Below are 21,044 nucleotides of genomic sequence, written 5' to 3' on the forward strand. Positions count from 1 at the left end.
ATTTGTGAATTCTGTTACCATAAAAACTAGAATGCAACTCTTTTGGGCACAGTAATTTTCCCTCCATTAGCCTCAACCATTACAAGTTTGAACAGCAAACTTTTGTTTTAACAATTGATTAGAAACTCTACTGCACCCAAAAGGTATACCAGCTGGGCATTGCAGCAAGGAAATCAATGAGTTTTGGACAAGCACCTCCACTTCCAACTTCCCTTGCAATGAATACATGCTCCATATTTTTAATAATGAAAATATGTTGTCTGGTAGACATGGGGATGAAGATTATGAGGGTGGGTGGGTAGGGGCAATATTGGGTAGGGCAAAATGAGCCATTATAGCTGAAAGGATTTAAAGAAACTGAAGTGACTATGAAAAAAGTTAATTTGTAAATAAACACATCTCATTAATTATAAAAGTAATCCACATGGGATGATGAATGCATTGTGGGAAAATTTTTCCATTCTATCCCAAAAATATAATGATCTTCATTGGATATCATGAATAATACAAGCTAGCTTGTCCCAATCTACAAAAGACCTCTGAAAAGATAAAAAAAACTATGATCAATTGCAATTTTGTCTGACAAATGACAAATGATAACTCACAAAGATGAAACTTGCAAGATGTTCTAATAAGCATCAATTTTCACTTTAGAGGCCCTCCCCATAATATATGAACAAGCATTTGGGAGACAGGCAGGGTGGATGGGGATGGGGCTGCAGGTATCTTCTGTCAAGTGTAATAAAGGATTTCCTTGTGTCTTCTCTCCCTCACCCCCTCCCGAGCCTCAACAATCTGAGGCTGGGTCGAGCTGAGCAGAGCTGGGAGTGCTGAGCAGACTCGCTCATTCACCGAGTCAGTGAGGCTGGCTGGTGGCCACTCTTTCCGTTCCTGCTTGACTTACAAACAGTTTGGGTTACGAACAGTTCTCAGGAATGGAACCGTCATAACCTGGGAACTTCCTGTATAATGTACAATGGACACACACACACACACGCACGCACGCACACAATACCGTGGATACTGGAAACACAAGAGAGACTGCAGATGCTGGAAATCTGGAGCAACACACACAAAATGCTGTAGGAACCCTGATGAAGGGTCTCAGCCCGAAACGTCGACTGTTCATTTCCTTCTGTAGATGCTGCCTGACCTGCTGAGTTCCTCCAGCGTTTTGTGTGTGTTGCCCATGGGATACTGGAAACCTGAAATATAAAGAGAAAATGCTGAAAATAGTCATCTGGAAACCACAAATAAGTCTGGCAGCAACTATGGGGAAAGAAATAGTGGTAAGGTTTCAGGCTGATGACCTTGCATCAAAATTAGGAATACTTAAAAGATGCCCAGATTTTTAAGATGCACAGAAATGATTTGGGGAAGAAAATAATTTACTCTACTCTTGCTACAGATACTGCCTGACAATGTTTATTTCCAACATTTGCTGTTGCAGCCCTCATATTGTTTATATACTCATTATATACAGAGCTTCCCATTAAGATATTTATACACTTTACCCGAAAAAGTAGTTCAGCCATATGTTCTGCAAAAACATCCCGTTTGTGCAAATCCTGTTGCTTTTGCATAATTGCTTCAGTAATCTTCAGCAATACTCTCAGAAGTTGCTCCCTGTATAAAAGAAAAATCCAGTCATTGGAAACATTTCCATACAATATGTCTAAATCAATATACTAGAGCTAACAAGTCAAACGCCATGCTTACAGTGGGAACATTCAACTGCTGCCAATGTGTGTTGCGATTCTGTGGATGCAATATTTGCTGAACGTGAACAATAACATCATCCAAAGACATTGAGTTACTTTCTACATGTACCAATGACATCCAGCTTTATTTCATCACGGCCTGCTGATTCATCATCAGACTTGAAGTTGTCAAAGCATTTGTCTAACATCAAGTACCAGAGGAGCAGAAACTTCCCAATATTTAATTGGATGAAAGCTGATGACATCATTTTCAGTTCTGTTATAAACTCTGATCCCTGATCATTGATTCTAGTTTTCTTCCTGAAAACTGTCTGACATTGAACCAGACTGTACATTTTTGATGAGTTGAGTTTTGGACCTAATATTTGTTCTATCACTAAGTCCACCTATGTCCATCTTGGTAACATTGTCCATTGCTTCAGTTCATCTGCTGCTGAAATCCTCATTCCTCCTCCAGTTTTCTTTAAAGTCAAAATACACAGAGCAATGTTTTGGATAATTCTCACCAATCTGAAATCTTTCTCGCACTGCTGCATGTGTTCCAACTGACATCAAGGTCCTGCTGACCTATATAAATCCTCAAAGCCTGTCAACCCCTCATTCCTCCTTTCAAAACCTACTTCTTTGACCAAGCTTTTGGTCACTTCTCTTCAGAATCATTTTTTTTAATTTGACTTGTTCCTTTGAGGGATCTTGGCATGCTTTTGCTATGTTAAAGACACTATGTATACATAAATGAAAATTATTATTAACTTAATCAGACTTTAAATGTAGGAAGTTTCAAGATAGTAAAGGCCGATGCTAATACTCACCATGTCTTTCTATTCATGGTCAGCTCCATGATCATGTGCCTATAGATACTCAGGACTGCCTTGCACACATCAACTTGTTCATCTAGGATCTTTGTGACATCATTGCAGGGTTCCAACAGGAACACATTTGCAGAATTGGTCAAAAAAACCTATAAATTTTATATAGATATATATTAGTGCATCCTTGACCTCTGTTTGAACAAATGGTCCCAGTAATAGCTAAAACAAGATGGATTGCACATTGATTCATTTCCTTTCAAAGCATAAAAAAAAACAAATTATGGTTATACTCTCCCTCACATCATTTGTAATTCTATATCTTGTCTCCTGAATACTTCATTGGAGGTGAACAGCTAAACATCACAAGAGCATTAAAACAAAATACTACAAATATCTGAAAAATTACTGAAAATACTGAAAAGTTCACCAGTTCTTAGATTAACCCATTTTACCTGAGAAACACCAGCAAATCCAAGTGAAAAAATTAAGAATCCTACATAGTGTGTACAAGAAGTCCCTATTTCCCTGACCAGAGGGGTCAAGATTTAGATTGAAGGTATTTATTAGAAGCATAAGCGGTGTGCTAAGCAAAAAATTTATGCCCAGAGGTCTGGAATTCATTGCCTAAAACAGTGGGAGACAGAAATTCTCACATCTAAAAAGTACCTAGATGAGTATGAATTGCTTTAAACTATAGAACCACAGACAAACTGTTGGGAAATGTAATCAATGCAAATAGCCATTTTTTGGTCAGCGTATACAGTAATCTGTTTCTTGTTCTGTGAATGCAGAGTGCACAGTTAGATGGAGAGATGGTACAAAATCTTCTTTGTAGCAATCAACCCTATTAGTCTGTTATGGCCACAGCAGGCCACATAATTTGTAACTGCAACTTACTGGGTACTTTAATGATACAGATGGGAGATAAACATCTCATGCAGTGCCATTCCAATCTAGAACATGTTACAAAGTGAGAGGAATTAAGATGCCATATGTTTCCCTGCTGCATAGACAATTTGAGGAAAAGCAGAGTTTACACTTTTTCCAAAAGGAGCAACAAGACACCCATATGATAACAAGAAGAAAAGAAAGAGCTTTAGTAGTATCACCTTTCAGCAAAAATTACAGCAGCTCGCAAAAGAACTTGATCACACTCACTTGCAATGTTGACTGAATACCAGCCTGAACATTTCCATTTTCCTCTTCAAAAATACAGCCCCGGTTGATAGCATTTGTAAATGAATATGTTCTCCCCCAGCTAGATGTTCGCCTGTGTCTTGACTGTTGACTGGACTTTAAAAACATGAAAAGAATTAAACTATACATAACATTAATAGCAAAATTTGCAATCCAGTAAATGAAAAAAAACTTTCTTAACATTTTTCCAAGCAATGTGCTAATTGACAGATAGCTAAAGCTTCTATCTTTCTAGAAACTATCAGCCTTCAATGTATCACATAACAATCAACATTTTTATTTATTCATGTATGAATAACTGTCCACAGTTTCTACAAAACCAAATCTGATTTGTCTAGAATAACATTAACTATATTTCTATGGTACACAATAATACATCAAGCCACTTTTCTGTAATTGCTGTTGCCTTTCCATTGTGTCAACCATTCTACTATATCCTCTTTGAAATGCATACACCAGACTTAGACATCAGAGTTGTCCCATTTCTGTCAGTCATAAGGACACACAAGAGAAATTATTTGCTAACAATTCATCTTTGCAGCAAGTTGCAATGTTCGTGAGAAAGGTTTGCATTTTCAACAAGTAAGAAATGCTTTTCCGTTAATAATCAGCATGAAACATTCAAAGGTCAAGTATAATATGACAAAATGTCAAGTATGCTCTCTGTGAGAGACCCGAGCATGTTTTAAACCAAATCTTCGAAGCACACTCACTTCTGGACCTATGAATTTCATTGAAAGGCAAATCTTGTGGCTGCTCTGTAAAGATTTTTGTTATGTCATTTTAATACTTGGATTCAATCCAAAACACAGGTTTCAAGAATATACATGCAGGCCAAAAAAATCCACACTGTCAGTTTTAAATACTTAGCCAGTCTTAACAGTTAAGCAAACCACATTAATATAAAATAAACAAAAATATGCAATACTAGGTGCAACACACAAAAAATGCTGCAGAAACTCAGCAGGTCAGGCAGCATCCACGGAGGAAAATGAACAGTCGATGTTTCGGGCCGAGACCCTTCATCAGGACTGGTAAGAAAGAGGGCAGAAGCCAGAATAAAAGGATGAGGAGAGGGGGAAAGAGCACAAGCTGGCGGGTGATCGGTGAATCCAAGTGAGGGGGGAAGATAGGTGGGTGGGGGAGGAGGGGGAGTGGGAGTGATGTGAAAAGCTGGGAGGTGATAGGTGAAAGATGCAAAGGGTTAAAGAAGATGGAATCTGATAGGAGAGGACAGTGGATCATGGAATAAAGGGAAGGAGGTGCGGAATCAGAGGGAGGAAGGTGTAGGTGATTGTGAGAGTGGGGGAGGGAGAGAGAAGGGGTAATGGGGCCAGAGGGATAAGGGAAACATTGGGGGGAGGGGGGGGAGGAAAACAGAGGTGAGTGGTTATCACAAGTTAGAGAAATCAATGTTGATGCTGTCAGGTTGCAGACTACCAAGGCAGAATAAGAGGTGATGTTCCTCTAATCTGCATCTAGCATCAAAATGGCAGTAAAGGAGACAGAGAAAGACACGTCAGTGTGGGAATGGGAAGTGGAATTAAAATGGCTGGCCATTGGGAGACCCTGGCTATTACAGCTGATAGAGCAAAGGTGCTCAACGAAGCGATCCCTCAATCCTCATCGGGTCTCACTGATGTAGAGGAGGCAATACTAGGTGTTGCAATTCAAAATTCTTACTTGTTTACCTCTTTGTTATCTGGCAGCGTTAGAGAAAGCTGCTCCGAATGATCAACTACATCTTCATCGGTGTCAATTATTTCTGGCTCTGCCATAAATGAAGGTTTATTTTCTTGCAAGATCCATTTCCGATAAACCTTGACAACTTTTTTTATTGCTGATGCTTCACAAGAAGGTAGCAGAAACCCCTAAAAGTTAGAAAGACATAGTTGATGTGAAAGTTCCTCTAAATGCCGATTTTGATGCTGTTAATTTATATTTAAAGCAAGTTGTAAACCATTATTTAATGCCAATTTAAACTGGAGTCTTATGAATATCACCTCTGATTTGGAAGTTTTCCATTAATTTATTCAGAATATCGAAGACTTTTTTTCCTTTCAAAGCAAATCACTGTGACAACAGGAATTCCTTTAAATTATTCTGATCCATTGGGAGCTGTATGACGGGTAACATGCTGGGCTGTCATCCAAATGAACTATAATGGTTATGTAGGAAGCATTTTCTTAAAATATCTTTTATTTTCAACAATTCACAATAAATTTATCTTTAGACCACTGTAAGAAAATCAAACGGTGACATAAATAACAAAGCAGCATTCTTTGACTATAAAGGGGTGAGATCAGAAGACTGGAATTAACTTTTCATAGAATTGGTTTTGGTTGCCAATCAGCTTCTCGAACAGTTTACTTCCCTAAATCATTTCCAACATAAAGGTTGTCTCCAGGTCATGGCAGGGTTCTGTTCCTGTGAACTGTGTGAAATCCGAACAGTTCACAAGTCAAAATGGGATCGTGAACTGAGTTACCACGCAGCAGAAGATGCCTGCAGCCCCACATCAGCAGGGAAATCTACACTGCCAGTCTCCCAAACACTCATTCGTAAATCAGGCATCCGTAAATTGGGGGGGGCGGGGTCAATAAGCTGATGATTACAACAAATAAGGCACTTTGTTGTAAGGATCAATTCTGAAATAGTTTCTTTAATGTTTCACAACATGGAAGGAATTTCGCATGAGAATTTCTATTAAAGTGAATGGTACAGTAATCAAATGATGAAAGCATAGCATGGTTCTAGATATTTTGGCTAAGATTGACCAGACAGATTTCTCTCCTTTGCAAATTCTCAGTCAAGGTTTACTCAGCTCTCGTAGAATTTTAAATACTTAAGTTTATTCTCCAGATAAAAGCTGTATGATATTGCTTGGAAACTGCAGGAGTTAAAAAAAGTAATCAAGCATATACTAGAATAGAATTTAATAATTTCAAATATACCTTCTAATTTCAGAGTTACAGATAGAGTTATTGAGTTATAAAGCATGGAAACAGGTTCTTTGGCCCACCAAGTCTGAACTAACCATCAAGCATCCATTTAAACTAATCTTGTTTGATTCTTCCCACGTTCACACAACCCACGATCCCAGATCTACCACTCACCTACAAACAGAGGACAATTTAAAGGGGCCAACTAACCAATAACTGCACGTCTTTGGGATGTGGGAGGCACCCGAAGAAAGCTAATGCAATCACAGGGAGATTGGTGCTGAATATGTGGAGTATTCCCAGAGGGCAGGATCATCCCTGGACTGCTGGAACAGTGAATCAGCAGCTTTACCAGCTGCACCACTGTGCCACCCTTACTCTCTTCTAATTAATATTACTACTAAGCTTTTCTTTAAGGAACACAATTCATTGATATTGTTATGGACTCAGTGAAAGTCCCTTTAAGATAGAGAGTGTGTGTGTATGTGTGTGTGGGGCGTGCTTACGTCAATAGAAGATAAAGGACGTAATGACGTTGTTGAAGAAGTCAGAAGAAGAAGAAGGAGAGAGAGAGAAGGGAGAGAGACACCAGCCTGCTTGTTTTCTCTATCGATGGATGAGAAACAATAACTGTGTTTGCCACTGAAATCCATGTATGGAAGTTGGAAGTAATCCGGTGGAGTTCACTTTGTTGCTGACCTGTAGAAGGAAACAGGTATTTGTGTGTGGACGACCACGGTTCGGATGCTTTTCGGGGTGAGGAAGTCACTACCGAGTAAACACTGAAGTGTCGTTTGGGTTCCATCGTGGAACATTTGGATTTCGTATGTACTCTCTCTATGTTTTTCTACATCTACATCTTATCTTCAGACAACGGTGGTTGTTGAAGAAGCCCTTGCTCATGTTTCACCTTATGGCTTGCGGAACTGAACTTTAAGAACCATTCCGGAACTGGGAGTTTTGGACTTTGTCACACACACACACGAAGAGTTTAGTTTTGGGGTTAACGTTCGAGGTTTAACATTCTTGAATTCTAACATACTAACATTTTTACTTTTATTTTACGTATTATCATAAGTAGTGATTAATAAAATAGTTTTTAACACTGAATCATGCTCAGTGTGTTTCTTTTGTTGCTGGTTTGTGACAATATATACATTTCATATCTTTTATTTAAAATTAAATTTAGCAGTTACTTATTCTACTTCACACACACAAAAAAGAAAAATCTAATTATAGACTATGGAATTTTAATGGTTATAAATTTGGACAGATTAAACTAAAAACTCAAAGTTTAAACAATATCAGAGAAAAAGAAAAGCACTGAATGAAAATAAAGCACAAACTGGGTTGCATTTGAAGGTCATCTGAAATGAAGTATTTCTGAAATCTAGCTATTGAAAATAACAGAAGAAATACAGCAGTTTGTGCCAACTGCATACAAACAGCAAATTACAAATGCCCAAATCATCTGTTCAGTGATCAGAATTCAGGCACAAGTACTGACACTATGGTCAACTCCTCCACTTTTTTCAAAGTTGGTTCATGGCAGTCTTTTTACCATGAAAGAAAGACACAAACATGAGTTAACAACTCATCAACAGACACCACTTTTGACACTGCAACGCTCCCTCATGACTGCACCAAAATGTCAAATAAGATTCTTATGCTGACACCTCTGGAATTGGTTTAGGAAATGACAACCTTATGACTCAGAGGAGAGTGCTACCAACTGAACCATTGGTTGGATTGACACCACCCAAGTATCTTTGTTTTAAATGTCTCATGATCTAAGTCTAGAACTTACTGAAAAAACAGACAGCACTTCCTGAAAAACATGGCAACAATAGCACTTTGAAGTAGAAGTGAACATACTTGGGCTGAAGATCAAGAAAGCTGAGACAGGAAGTGCTCACTAGAACAAAAGTGAAAAAAACAGGAGCAGGACCAATCTTTGATAATATGTGGAATGGATGAAGTGGATTGAAAACAGGGTTTGATGTGGAAGTAGGGAAAATGAAGAGCTTTCAAAAATGGTAGAGATTAAAGATGTTAGTAGAAATTGCATTTTATTGTTGCATGGGGTTATTAAGACAACAATATAGTAAAACTCATTTATTTTACCATCTCTAACTCAAGTTTAGCCTGTCAATTTTAAATTTGAAATTATTCAAAATGTAGGTTTTGTCCAATTACAATCGGGTCATTTAATTTGATATCTTCGAAATTGCAAAAGGAACATTAGGCAAAGCCAGTAACTTCAATGTGACTGCTCCACTAGAGGGTACTATGTCACTTAAAAGAAGTTCTTTATAATTCTGCAAGTCAGGTGCCTAAAAGCACACTGAAAGAGATTACTAGAGAAATGGTGCCTGTTGACTGGTAGATTAACTTAGTTTTAGTTATGGGACCGAAATTTAAAAATTCAGGAGCATCCAACACCTGAGGCACCAAATGCTGCTGAATCAGCCTAAACATACAAAGGCCCTCCTTTGGTGTGAAGAGACTATTCAAAGAGTATCAGGCAATTCTGCAACCGGGGTGGGGGATAATGGTGTGAGGTGGGAAAGAGGCCCAGGGATTGAAGATTTGGAGGAGGCAGCTTGGAGTGATCATGGATCAGGAGGCACAAGGTTTGATTCTTGGCAAATGGTGGTGGGCTGTGCGGCGACCAGTCAGTGGTTGAGTGAGCTGAGGTAAGGTAATCAGTGGAACAGGGTTTGTGACCATTAGCTAGTGCTTGGAGACTCGTAGAAACTACATGACACAGGAAATCATTGAGCCTATCATATCCATGCTGGTCAAGAAAGCTATCGAGCCTAATTCCATCTTCCAGCAAGAGATCCACTGGCCTTCATGTCACAGTTCTTCCAAGAACACATCCATGTATTTCTGAACAGTACTGAGGGTTTCAATCTCTACCACCCTTTCAAGAATGTAGTTTAAGACCACTTCCACTGTCTGGGTAAAAAGATTTTTTTCCCCATTTCCCCCGTAACATTTCTATCAATTGCTTTAATTCTATGTGCCCTGGTCTTGAATCTTGGCCTCTCATCATTTTACACACCACAATTAAACCTTCACTCAGCCTTTTGTGTCAAAGTATACAACCCTGGTTTATACAGTATTTCCAGATAGATTTCCATCTTTATAAATTTCCTTAGCATTCCTCCAATGGAATCATCACTTTTGTGTCTTGACTTCCTGATCAACAGACCGCTATCAGTAAGGATAGGCAGCAACACATCCGGCACAATTATTCTCAACACTGGTGCCTCAGAAAGCTGCACCCTCAGCCCCCTACTCTACTTCTTATACACTGATGAGCGTGTGGCCAGATTCTGCTCTAACACCATCTACAAGTTTGCAGATGATACCACTGTAGTGGGCTGTATCTCAAATAATGATGAGTTGGAGTACAAGAAGGAGAAAATGAGCTTTGTGATATGGTGTCATGACAACAACCTTTCCCTCAATGTCAGCAAAACAAAAGTGCTAGTTGGTGGGAGTGCGAGAGCATCAGAGTGCGAGCAAGCGGCCTGGGGGAGCGGGAGAGACTTGCCTTCGTGCTGATTGATGGGAGAGGGAGAGCATCGGAGTGCGAGCGAGTGGCCTAAAGGAGCAGGAGAAACTTACCTTCGCTATATAAGAGAGGCATTGTCTAGCGGAGCGATAGTTGGGGAGCGGTCGTCATCGGAGTGGTCTGAGTCAGAGTGGTAAAGCTTTGGCTCAACAGGCTTCGGCAAGAACAGGTAAGAGGCGAGATTTATGGTAAGGGGGTAAGTTACTGGTTTATTTATTCAGTAGCATTAGATAGTAGCATTAGCAGTATGCATTTATGATTAGTGTTGTGTTTGGAGTGCCAGATGTGGGGACCCTGGGAGACAACCAGCCTCCCCGAGGACTACATCTGCGCCAGGTGCATTGAGATGCGGCTCCTTAGGGGTTATGTTAGGGATCTGGAGCTGCAGCTTGATGACCTCCAGTTAATCAGGGAAAGTGAGGAGGTGATTGACAGAAGCTATAGAGATAGTAGAGAGCACCTCTGTGGCAGTCCCCCTCAGAAATCAGTATATCGTTTTAGATACTGTTGGAGAGGATGACCTGACAGAGGAAGACCACAGCGATCGGGACTCTGGCACTGTGTCTGGTGCCGTGGTCCAGAAAGTAAGGAGAAATGCACTAGTTATAGGGGATTCCACAGTGAGGAGAACAGACAAGAGATTCTGCGATCCTGATAAGGATACCTGGATGGTGTGTTGCCTCCCTGGTGCCAGGGTACGGGATGTCTCAGCTCGGGTCAGAGTATTCTGAGGGGAGAGAGCGAGCAGCCAGAAGTCTTGATACATGTTGATACCAATGACATAGATAGAAAAAGGGAGGAGGTCCTGAAGGAAGATTACAGGGAGTTAGGAAGAAAGTGAGAAGCAGGGCCTCCAGGGTAGTAATCTCAGGATTACTGCCTGTGCCACGTGCTAATGAAGACAAGAATAGCAGAATCAGGCATATGAATGCGTGGCTGAGTAACTGGTGCAGGGCTTCAAATTCTTGGATCATTGGGATCTATTTTGGGGGAGGTATGACCTATACAAAAAGGATGGGTTACACCTGAACTCAAAGGGTACCAATATCCTGGTGGGAATGTTTAATATAGCTGTCAGGAAGGGTTTAAACTAATTTGGCAGGGGGGAGGAAACCAGCATGTTAGGGTCGAGGAAGAGGAAAATAGGAACAAGTCAAAGATAAGTGTGCAGCAAAGATGGCAAGAAGGACAGGTAGGTGAAAAGACAGGATAATTTACTGTGTAATAGAAATACAGCGAAATCAGTAGCAGATACTGGTCTGAATGTACTGTACTTAAATGCACATAGCATTAGAAATAAGGTGGATGACCTTGTAGTACAGCTACAAATTAAAAGATGTGACATTGTGGCCATCACCGAGTCATGGCTTAATGATGGATGTGATTGGGAGCTGAATGTCCACGGGTACACAGTGTATAGGAAAGACAGGCAGGTAGGTAGAGGGGGAGGTTTGGCCCTGATGGTAAGCAATGATATGAAATCACTAGAAAGAAGGGATATAGGATCAGAAGAGGTAGAATCATGGGTTGAGTTGAGAAATGGCAAGGGTAAAAGGACCCTAATAGCAGTTATATACAGGCCCCCTAAACAGCAACCAGGATGTGGACTACAAGTTACAGCTGGAAATAGAAAAATCATGTCAGAGAGACAATGTCAAGACAATTATGGGGGATTTCAACATGAAAGTAAATTGGGAAAGTCAGGAAGGTACTGGATCTCAGGAGAGAGAGTTTGTAGAATGCCTACGGGATGGCTTTTTGGAGCAGCTTGTTGATGAGCCCACCAGGGGATCGGCTGTTTTGGATTGGGTGCTGTGTAATGAACCTGAGATGATTAGGAAACTAAAGGTAAAGGAACCCTTAGGAAGTAGTGATCATAATATGATTGAGTTCAGTTTCAAATTTGAAAAGGAGAAGTTGCTATCAGGTGTGTCAATATTTTAGTGGAACAAAGGAAATTACAGTGGCATGAGAGAGGAACTGGCCCAAATTGATTGGAAAAGTAGCTAGATGGAGGGACAGCAGAACAGAAGTGGATGAAATTTCTACAAGAAGTATGGAAAGTGCAGGATAGATATATTCCAAGAAAGAAGAAGATTACAAATGGAAAAATGGCACAAATGTGGCTAACGAGAGAGGTTAAGGCTAAAATAAAAGCAAAAGGGACAACATACAAGGAAGCAAAAATTAGTGGGAAAACAGAAGACTGGGAAACTTTTAAAACTTACAGAAAGAAACTAAGAAAGTCATTAGGAAGGAAAAGATGAATTATGAAAGGAAGTTGGCAAATAACATACAAAAGGATACTAAGAGTTTTTTTAAATATATGAAGAGTAAAAGAGAGACAAGGGTAGATATAGGACCTATTGAAAACAATGCTGGAGAAATTATAATGGGTAACAAAGAAATGGTAGAGGAATTAAATGAGTATTTTGCATCAGTCTTCACTGTGGAAGACATCAGCAGTATACCTGATAGTCAGGGGTCTCAGGGAATAGAATTGAGTACAATCAAGATTACTAGAGAGAAGATGCTCGGGAAGGTGAATGGACTAAGGACAGATAAGTCTCCCGGACCCTCGGGTTGTGAAGGAGGTGGCTTTAGAGGTTGTGAAGGCATTGGAGATGATTTTCCAGGAATATACTCTGGCATGGTTCCGGAGGACTGGAAGGTCGCAAATGTAGTTCCGCTGTTTAAGAAAGGAGGGAGGCAGCAAAAGGGAAATTACAGGCCTATTAGTCTGACATCTGTGGTTGGAAAGTTATTGGAGTTGATCCTCAAGGACGAGGTTATGGAATACCAAGAGGTGCATGACAAAATAGGTCCAAGCCAGCATGGTTTCATTAAGGGAAGATCCTGCCTGACCAACCTATTGGAACTTTTTGAGGTAATCTCAAGTAAGATGGATAAGGGAGAGGCTGTGGATGTTGTGTATTTGGATTTTCAAAAGGCCTCTGGTAAGGTGCCACACAAGAGGCTGCTTAATAAGATGAGTGCCCATGGAATTACAGGAAAGATATTAGAATGGGTAGAACATTGGCTGATAGGCAGAAAGCAAAAGGTGAGAATAAAAGGATCCTGTTCTAGTTGGCTACCGGTTACTAGAGGTGTTCCGCAGTGGTATGTGTTCGGGCCGCTTCTTTTTACACTGTATATCAATTATGTAGATTACGGACTAAATGGTTTTGTGGCTAAGGTTGCAGATGACACCAAGACAGGTGAAGGAGCAGGAAGTGTTGAAGAAACAGAAAGGTTGCAGAGAGACTTGGACAATTTAGGAGAGTGGGCAAAGAAATGGCAGATGAGATACAATGTTGAGAAATGTGCGGTTGTACACTTTGGAAGAAGAAATAAACGGTCAGATTATTATCTAGATGGGGAGAAAATTCAAAATTCGGAAGTGCAAAGGGACTTGGGGGTCCTCGTGCAGGATACCCTAAAGGTTAACCTCCAGGTTGGGTCAGCGGTAAAGAAAGCAAATGCTATGTTGGCATTCATTTCAAGAGGAATATCGTACAAAAGTAAGGATATGTTGATGAGGCTCTATGGGGCACTGGTGAGACCTCATTTGGAATACTGTGTGCCGTTTTGGGCCCCTTATCTTAGAAAGGAGGTACTGATGTTGGAGAGGGTTCAGAGAAGGTTTACGAAGATGATTCTCAGAATGAAAGGGCTTACATACGAGGAGCGTTAGTCAGCTCTAGACTGTACTCATTGGAGTACAGAAGAATTAGAGGGGATCTCATAGAAACATTTTGAATGTTGAAAGGACTGGACAGAGTTGATGTGGCTAATTTGTTTCTTATGGTGGGTGAGTCCAGGACAAGAGGGCACAGTCTTAGAATTAGAGGGTCCCCATTTAGAACAAAGATGCGGAGAAATTTCTTTAGCCAGAGGGTCATGGATTTATGGAATTTGTTGCCACGTACAGCTGTGGAGGCCCGATCATTGGGGGTGTTTAAAGCGGAGATTGATAGGTATCTAATTAGTCAGGGTATAAAGGGATATGGGGAAAAGGCAGGGAATTGGGGCTAGATGGGATAATAGTTTAGCTCACGGTGGAGTGGCGGAGCAGACTCAATGGGACGAATGGCCTACTTCTGCTCCTTTGTCTTGTGATCTTGTGACTTCAGGAAGGGGGGCGGTGCACATGCTCCTGTCTACATCAATAGTGCTGAGGTCGAGAGAGTTGAGATTCAAGTTCCAAGGAGTGAACATCAGCAATAGCCTGTCCTGGTCCAACCACGTAGACACCACAACCAAGAAAGCTTACCAGCAGCTCTACTTCCTCAGGAGACTAAAGAAATTTGGCATGTCCCCTTTGACACTCACCAACTTCTATGGATATACCATAGAAAGCACCCTACCTGGATGCATCACAGCTTGGTATGGCAACTGCTCTGCCCGTGACCGCAAGAAATTGCAGAGAGTTATTGACACAGCTTAGCACATCACAGAAACCAGCCTCCTCTCCATGGACTCTGTCTATACTTCTCACTGTCTCAGTAAAGCAGCCAGCATAATCAAAAACCCCACCCACCTGCACATGCTCTATTCTCCTCTCTCAGATTGGGCAGAAGATACAAAAGCCTGAAAAGGCTCAAGGACAGCTTCTATCCTGCTATTATAAGACTACTGAATGATTCGCTAGTACAATAAAATGGACTCTTGACCTCACAATCTACCTCGTTATGACTTTACGCCTTATCATCTACCTGCACTGCACTTTCTTGGTAGCTGGGACACTTTACTCTGCATTCTGTATTGTTTTACCTTGTAGTACCTCAATGCATTGAGTAATGAATTGACCTGTATGAACGGTATGCAACACAAGTTTTTCACTGTACCTTGGTACAAGTGACAATAATAAACCAATTCCCTAATTGCTTAGCATCCCTCCAATGCAATCATCACTGTTAGGTGGTGACCAGAACCACATAGTCTTCAAGCTATGGCCCAACTAATGTGTACAATTCTAGTTAAACCTCCCTACCTTTATATTCTGTGCCTCTAGCAATAAAGAAAACACCCCAATATGCCTTTTTAACCAACACACAAGTTGCTGGAGGAATTCAGTAGGTTCAGGCAGCATCTACAGAGGGAAATGGACAGTCGATGTTTCAGGTTGAGGCTCATCATCTGGTCCAGACCCTTCATCTGCAGTCTGTTGTGCCTGCCTTTTTAACCACCTTGTTGATCTGTCTTGCCATCTTAAAAGATCACCAGACATTCACCACACTGTTCCTTTGCTTCTTCACCACACAGAATCCTCTTATTTATTGTGCATTCTCCTGCCACCTCAAATGTATTACATCACATGATTTTGTCAAAGGATCAGTATCTGAAGGGGTGGAAAATTTTGGTTGGGTGTTTGGCAATAAGGTGGGATTGGGTGGGGAAGGGTGGTGCCTCAAAGGAGAGTCAGTAAGTAAATAACTAGGGAACCTTCCAGACACCTAGTGCATGCTGGAAGCTGCTCAGGTAGTATCCTTTTAAACCACGTATCTGCTACTTAAAACAGATTAAGCTGAGAGTGACTAGTGACAGATTCATTGTAGATCAACAGGATCCAATTTATCTTGACAATACTCCAAATTCTTTTGGGGGGGGGGGGGGGTTGTATTCAGAGTTCAGTAACCCTCATAAGCACAATTTGTGACAAAAAGTACCCAGTAAAATTTCCAGAATGGCATGATTCAACCCTGAAAACTAAATGATCATGTTGATACAGGAATTAACAAATTTCAAAAACGTAACAGCAAAAAAGACACCATCATGCAAGTAAATTTCTAGACAACAGCCTCACCACTTTAAACACAACTTCAGGATCTCTGAAAATAATTTATAAACCGTGATATATATCACGGGTACAACCCTCCCTACCATCGAGGACATCGTCAAGAGGCGGTGCCTCAAGAAGGCAGTATCCATCATTCAGGACCCTCATCAGCCAGGACATGCCCTCTTCACGTTACTACCATCGGGGAGGAGCCTGAAGACCCACACTCAATGTTTTAGGAACAGCTTCTTCCCCTTCGCCATCAGATTTCTGAACAGTCCATGAACACTACCTTGTTATTCCTCTTTTGCACTCTTTATTTATTTTTATAACTTACAGTAATTTTTATGTTTTTATGTCTTGCACTGTACTGTTGCCACAAAACAACAGATTTCATGACATACGTCAGTGATAATAAACCTGATTCTGATTCTGAAGTTATACAGGCCCGAACCTGGCCTGACTTAAATTGAGAAACTCCTTCACCCCTCAGATGCCTCCAGGTATTATTTGGAGATTGGCAATAGAACCAGAAGCCTTGGCTATTAATCATCAACTACAAAGAAGTGGAACATGGACGTTTTGTATTTGAAGAGGATTTACCAGATCTCTTGCACTTCCTTAATAGGTACATTGTGTCAAACAGTCATAGTCAGAGTCATGACTATGGGGACAGAAATAGGACCTTAGGCCCAACTCATCCCTACCGGCCAAGGTGCCTTCCTGAGCTAGTCCCATTTACCTGCATTTGGCCGATATCTCTCTAAACCCCACCTATCCACAAACCTGTCCAAATGTTGCAATTGTACCTCTCTCTCCCAGATCCTCTGGCAGCTCGTTCCAGATAATCACAACCCTCTGTGTGGAAAAGCATGCTCTTGAGGTCCCCTTTAAATCTTTCCCCTCTCATCTTAAACCTATGCCTTCTAGTTTTAGACTCCCCTACCCTGGGGGAAAGATTGTGACCATCCACCTTATCCATACCACTCGTGATTTTATAAACATCTGTAAGAACACCCCTCAGCCTCCTTCACTCTAGGGGAAATAGTCCCAGCCTATGCAGTCTCTTTTTATAACACAATATTCTCAGCAATGTCTTGTAGAGCTGTAACATGACGTTGAATTCTTGTACCCCCTGCCCTGTCTGATGAAGGAGTGTGCCATATGCCTTCTTCACCACCTTGTCTAGCTGTGTCACAACTTTCAGGGAACTATGTACTTGTACTTCTAGGTCTCTCTGTTCTACAGCATCCTCCATTCTCCAGTGGCACACCACTGGCCACAGGCCTCCAACCTGAAAAGCCACCCTTCACTACCGCCCTGTCTCCTTCCACCAAACCAATTTTGTATCCAATTAGTTCACTCACCCAGGATCCCATGTGATCTAACCTTCTGGACTAACCTATCAATGTCTATTGCTCTGCACTTGTCAATCCTCTTGGTTGCCTCTTCAAAAAACTCAATAAAATTCATAAGACATGATTTCCCACACACAAAACCATGCTGACTATCCCTAATCAGTCCTTGCCTTTCCAACTTCAATAGATTCTGTCCCACAGATTCCCCTCCAGTAACTTTCCCACCACTGATGTTCATCACGCCAGCCTGAAGTTTTCTGGCTTGTCCTTGCAACCCTTCTTAAATAATGGCTCAACATCAGCCACTCTTCAATGTTCAATTTAATACAATGCAATAATTGGTTAATGATCCATATTTTGATGAGATTAAAATACAAATCTGCAACCTCAATCAATGAACATTGCCTAAATGTTTCCTGAAAAATACGGGAATAGCAATCTAGAAGATTTGTTTTTTAGCCAGTCCATGACCACCAGAGGCAAACGGGAAAGATAAAAGCAGTTAAACGTGATTTGCAGATAATAGCAGATAAACTATGTTTAATCCTGAAAAGCTACCTCATGCATACAACAAGTTCAGAGCTCACCTATTTTAAGTAATTCCTGTAAAAAAGGCATTTGCAAGAAAATTATTTAACATAGCACAAGAAGGGAATCAAGAATAAACCCCACTACAACACATACACTTTTCCGCCAATCTCATCAAAACTTGAGTCATGGTGAAAGGAATGCCAGTTTAATAACTTAATTGCACTCCCTCACTCCTATCACTTCCTGTCCAGTTGGATTTGGAAGATTTAAGTTATATTATAGATTGTCAATCATATTCTGAAGTGTAAAAAGTTCTCTATAATCACATAAAGTTTCAGCAAAGCCCTTAATAATTCCATTACCTTGAAGAACACATAGTCTCTCGATTCCCTCTTGCAACCAAAGTAAATCGTATTTTGGGGGGGGGGGGGTTGATATTTATTAAATACATGCACTTACCTGATGAAAAACTTCATTGATGAAATTCACATTAGCTTGAGATGAAAGTAGTACTCGCTGAACCATTTCATAAACTGGTCGGTGTTCCTCTTCTATGCTACAGGTACTGGAACAACTGAGCCTTCTGTCAGATAGTGTACTGCTGTTGGAGTGAGATCGATCCTGTTCAGAAGACCCATTTGTTTCCAATTCAGTGGCTTTCTCCTGACCTGATGGATTGGCAGTCACTGACTGCTTATCAAATTTTTAAAAAAAATCAACAAACAGGTTTAATTTGAGAAATACATTTTTTAATTATTCTCGTCAAGCAGAAATCAAGCAATTCTCCCTCAGACATAGTCAATGCAACATGGATTAATACACAGAATAATCTTGCACTGTGCCTGAAGATAACATACAGTAAAACTTTCTTTATCTTGCACGCTAGGGGCCCTGGTGGTAGTGGCGGCAAACTAGCAAAATTTTCCAGACTACTGGATGCTATTTGAACAACACTCCAGCATACTTTTAAACAGGTTACATAGTTTCTACTGAACCTCGTAAGTTTCAAGGAAACATGGGAACCAGTGAGGAGGAAGGGAGCATGGGAACCAAGACCCAAGGAGTTAGATGACAGGTTATTGGAGTTTTAATATGCTAACAAGCTGTATTCCCACAGATAGACAAAATGCAATTAATGGAACTCACTCAGTAAAGAAAGCTCAAGGATGAACATTATTCCAGACTGGATTTTAAAAATGATTTTTACTGAATACAAGTCTAACACTCAAAGATATATTTAATCATTTGCAATCAACCAACAACAATCACTAATCTGTACTGTTCTTTACTTAACGTACTCGCCTTACACTAAAACCATTTACTGCCAGCAATACTCAGTAATGCATAGCACTTCAGGTCAGGACTTCCCTGCAAAGTATTCTCCAGAAAGGTGCAGTTCTTCACCAATGTGTTTATAATTAATGAAATTTCCTGAAGTTTGTTGACCTGGCTCAGTTTCCTACAGAGGTGATTTTAAAAAATTTGCCAAGTCATATATTTTAGTTCATCTCGCAGAATAAGGAGATAAGATCTCTTTATTAGTAACATGTACATCGAAACACACAGTGAAATACATCTTTTGTGTAGTGATTTGGGGGGCAGCCCGCAAGGGTCGCCACGCTTCTGGCGCCAACATAGCATGCCCATAACTTCCTAACCTGTACGTCTTTGGAATGTGGGAGGAAACCAGAGCACCTGGAGGAAACCCACACAGACACGGGGAGACCGTACAAACTCCTTACAGAGAGTGCCCGAATTTGAACCCGGGTCGCTGGCGCTGTAAAGCATTATGCTAACCACTATGCTACCGTGCCTGTCCTTATTCCTTAAATAATTTAACCCCACGTTTCACCAAATGTGGTTCATCACTCGCATTTGCCACTGTGTATTAGTTACACTTTGTATTCTGACACAAGGTCAGGAGGTTGAAATTGCTGAAGGGCAATTTCAGATCCTAACTGACAAGGGCCAGCACATTTGCAGGGCTTTTAATACACAAATTATATCATGTAAGGCAGCCAGAACAAGACCCTACCAGAGAATGATGGAGAACTTTTTTAACAGAAGGTAGTCACAGTCTATCTTTGCCATCTGTAAAAGTTGTCAATGTTTCGAAGTCATTCAGAACTTATCTGGCATTTAGAAGTGTATAATTTTTTCTAAATTAAAGTGTTTCTTTTTAAAAAGTTAGGTCACTTGAAAAACACTTAAAAAATACTTAAATAATTAAAGCACTACAGCAAACACAGATTTAAAAATGTAACTTTCCACTTTCTTTTTTTGCCTCAAGACTATAAATCTCCATTCAAATGAATGGATTTGTGGACTCTGTGTAGACTATAACCTGATATAAGAATCACAAGTATAAACATTGGAGAATTTTAGCTAGTTTGCACTTGGCCTCCTCGGGTGAGCAGAGTCCAGCAACAGAGCAGAGTAACACATCTGCTAGCAAGAACCTGTCAGCAAGCTTGGGATTTCCACATTCAGGTAGACATGCATCAAAGTCCTGAACTTGCTGGCTTTTACACAAGAACTGTACAGAACTGCTGACATTTACCAGCAAGTTTTTGGCCTTAGAGTACAGAATTAAAAGCAACATTAAAATAGTTTTAAACTATGTTTTTGAGAAGAAAATATGGCTACACCTTTGGTTGTTCAAACATTAAAGCAAAATTCAAAAGCCCAATTATGTATTGGCTTTACCATTCATTTCTATTGGATTGCAAAATTCCTTCATCATCAAATTGCTTTTTTCAACAATCACTGCATTCCCAAAGGTTTGGAATAGTCACCGCCAAGTTATACATTGTTTTTCTCAATTTTTCTCATCCAGAGTACCTAATGTTTTTGTATTAATGGTACTAGCTTTACATCTTTTCATAAAAAAATCCATCAGCTGTTTCTCTTGACAGTTCTGCCCATTATAATTTCCTTTGTCCACATTTATAATGTAAACTACCTTTATAAATTTGTACATTCCTGTCAACAGAGACCCTGCAATACCCACTTACGAAGTAACAGAATGGTGAAAGGCTGCATAATCTGTTTTGATATTAAACAGACTTAATGGTTAAAGCTGTAAGGAAGGGTGTGATAGTAAAATATTTATGAATACATC

General features: G+C 40.4%; 1 protein-coding gene across 1 annotated transcript in view; it reads right to left on the reverse strand.

Moving 5' to 3' along the window:
* Positions 1 to 21,044, reverse strand: part of ralgapa2 (Ral GTPase activating protein catalytic subunit alpha 2) — a 355,144-nt gene that overhangs the window by 244,316 nt on the left and 89,784 nt on the right. Inside the window, exons 10-14 of the mRNA XM_052010999.1 lie at positions 18,383 to 18,613; positions 5,422 to 5,601; positions 3,692 to 3,826; positions 2,534 to 2,682; positions 1,515 to 1,626 (exon numbers count right to left, since the gene is read on the reverse strand). Of these exons, the coding sequence (XP_051866959.1) occupies positions 1,515 to 1,626; positions 2,534 to 2,682; positions 3,692 to 3,826; positions 5,422 to 5,601; positions 18,383 to 18,613 (807 nt within the window). The remainder of the gene's footprint in view (positions 1 to 1,514; positions 1,627 to 2,533; positions 2,683 to 3,691; positions 3,827 to 5,421; positions 5,602 to 18,382; positions 18,614 to 21,044) is intronic.

Source organism: Pristis pectinata, chromosome 3 (genome assembly GCF_009764475.1).
Source record: "Pristis pectinata isolate sPriPec2 chromosome 3, sPriPec2.1.pri, whole genome shotgun sequence".
NCBI classification, from domain to species: Eukaryota; Metazoa; Chordata; class Chondrichthyes; order Rhinopristiformes; family Pristidae; genus Pristis; species Pristis pectinata.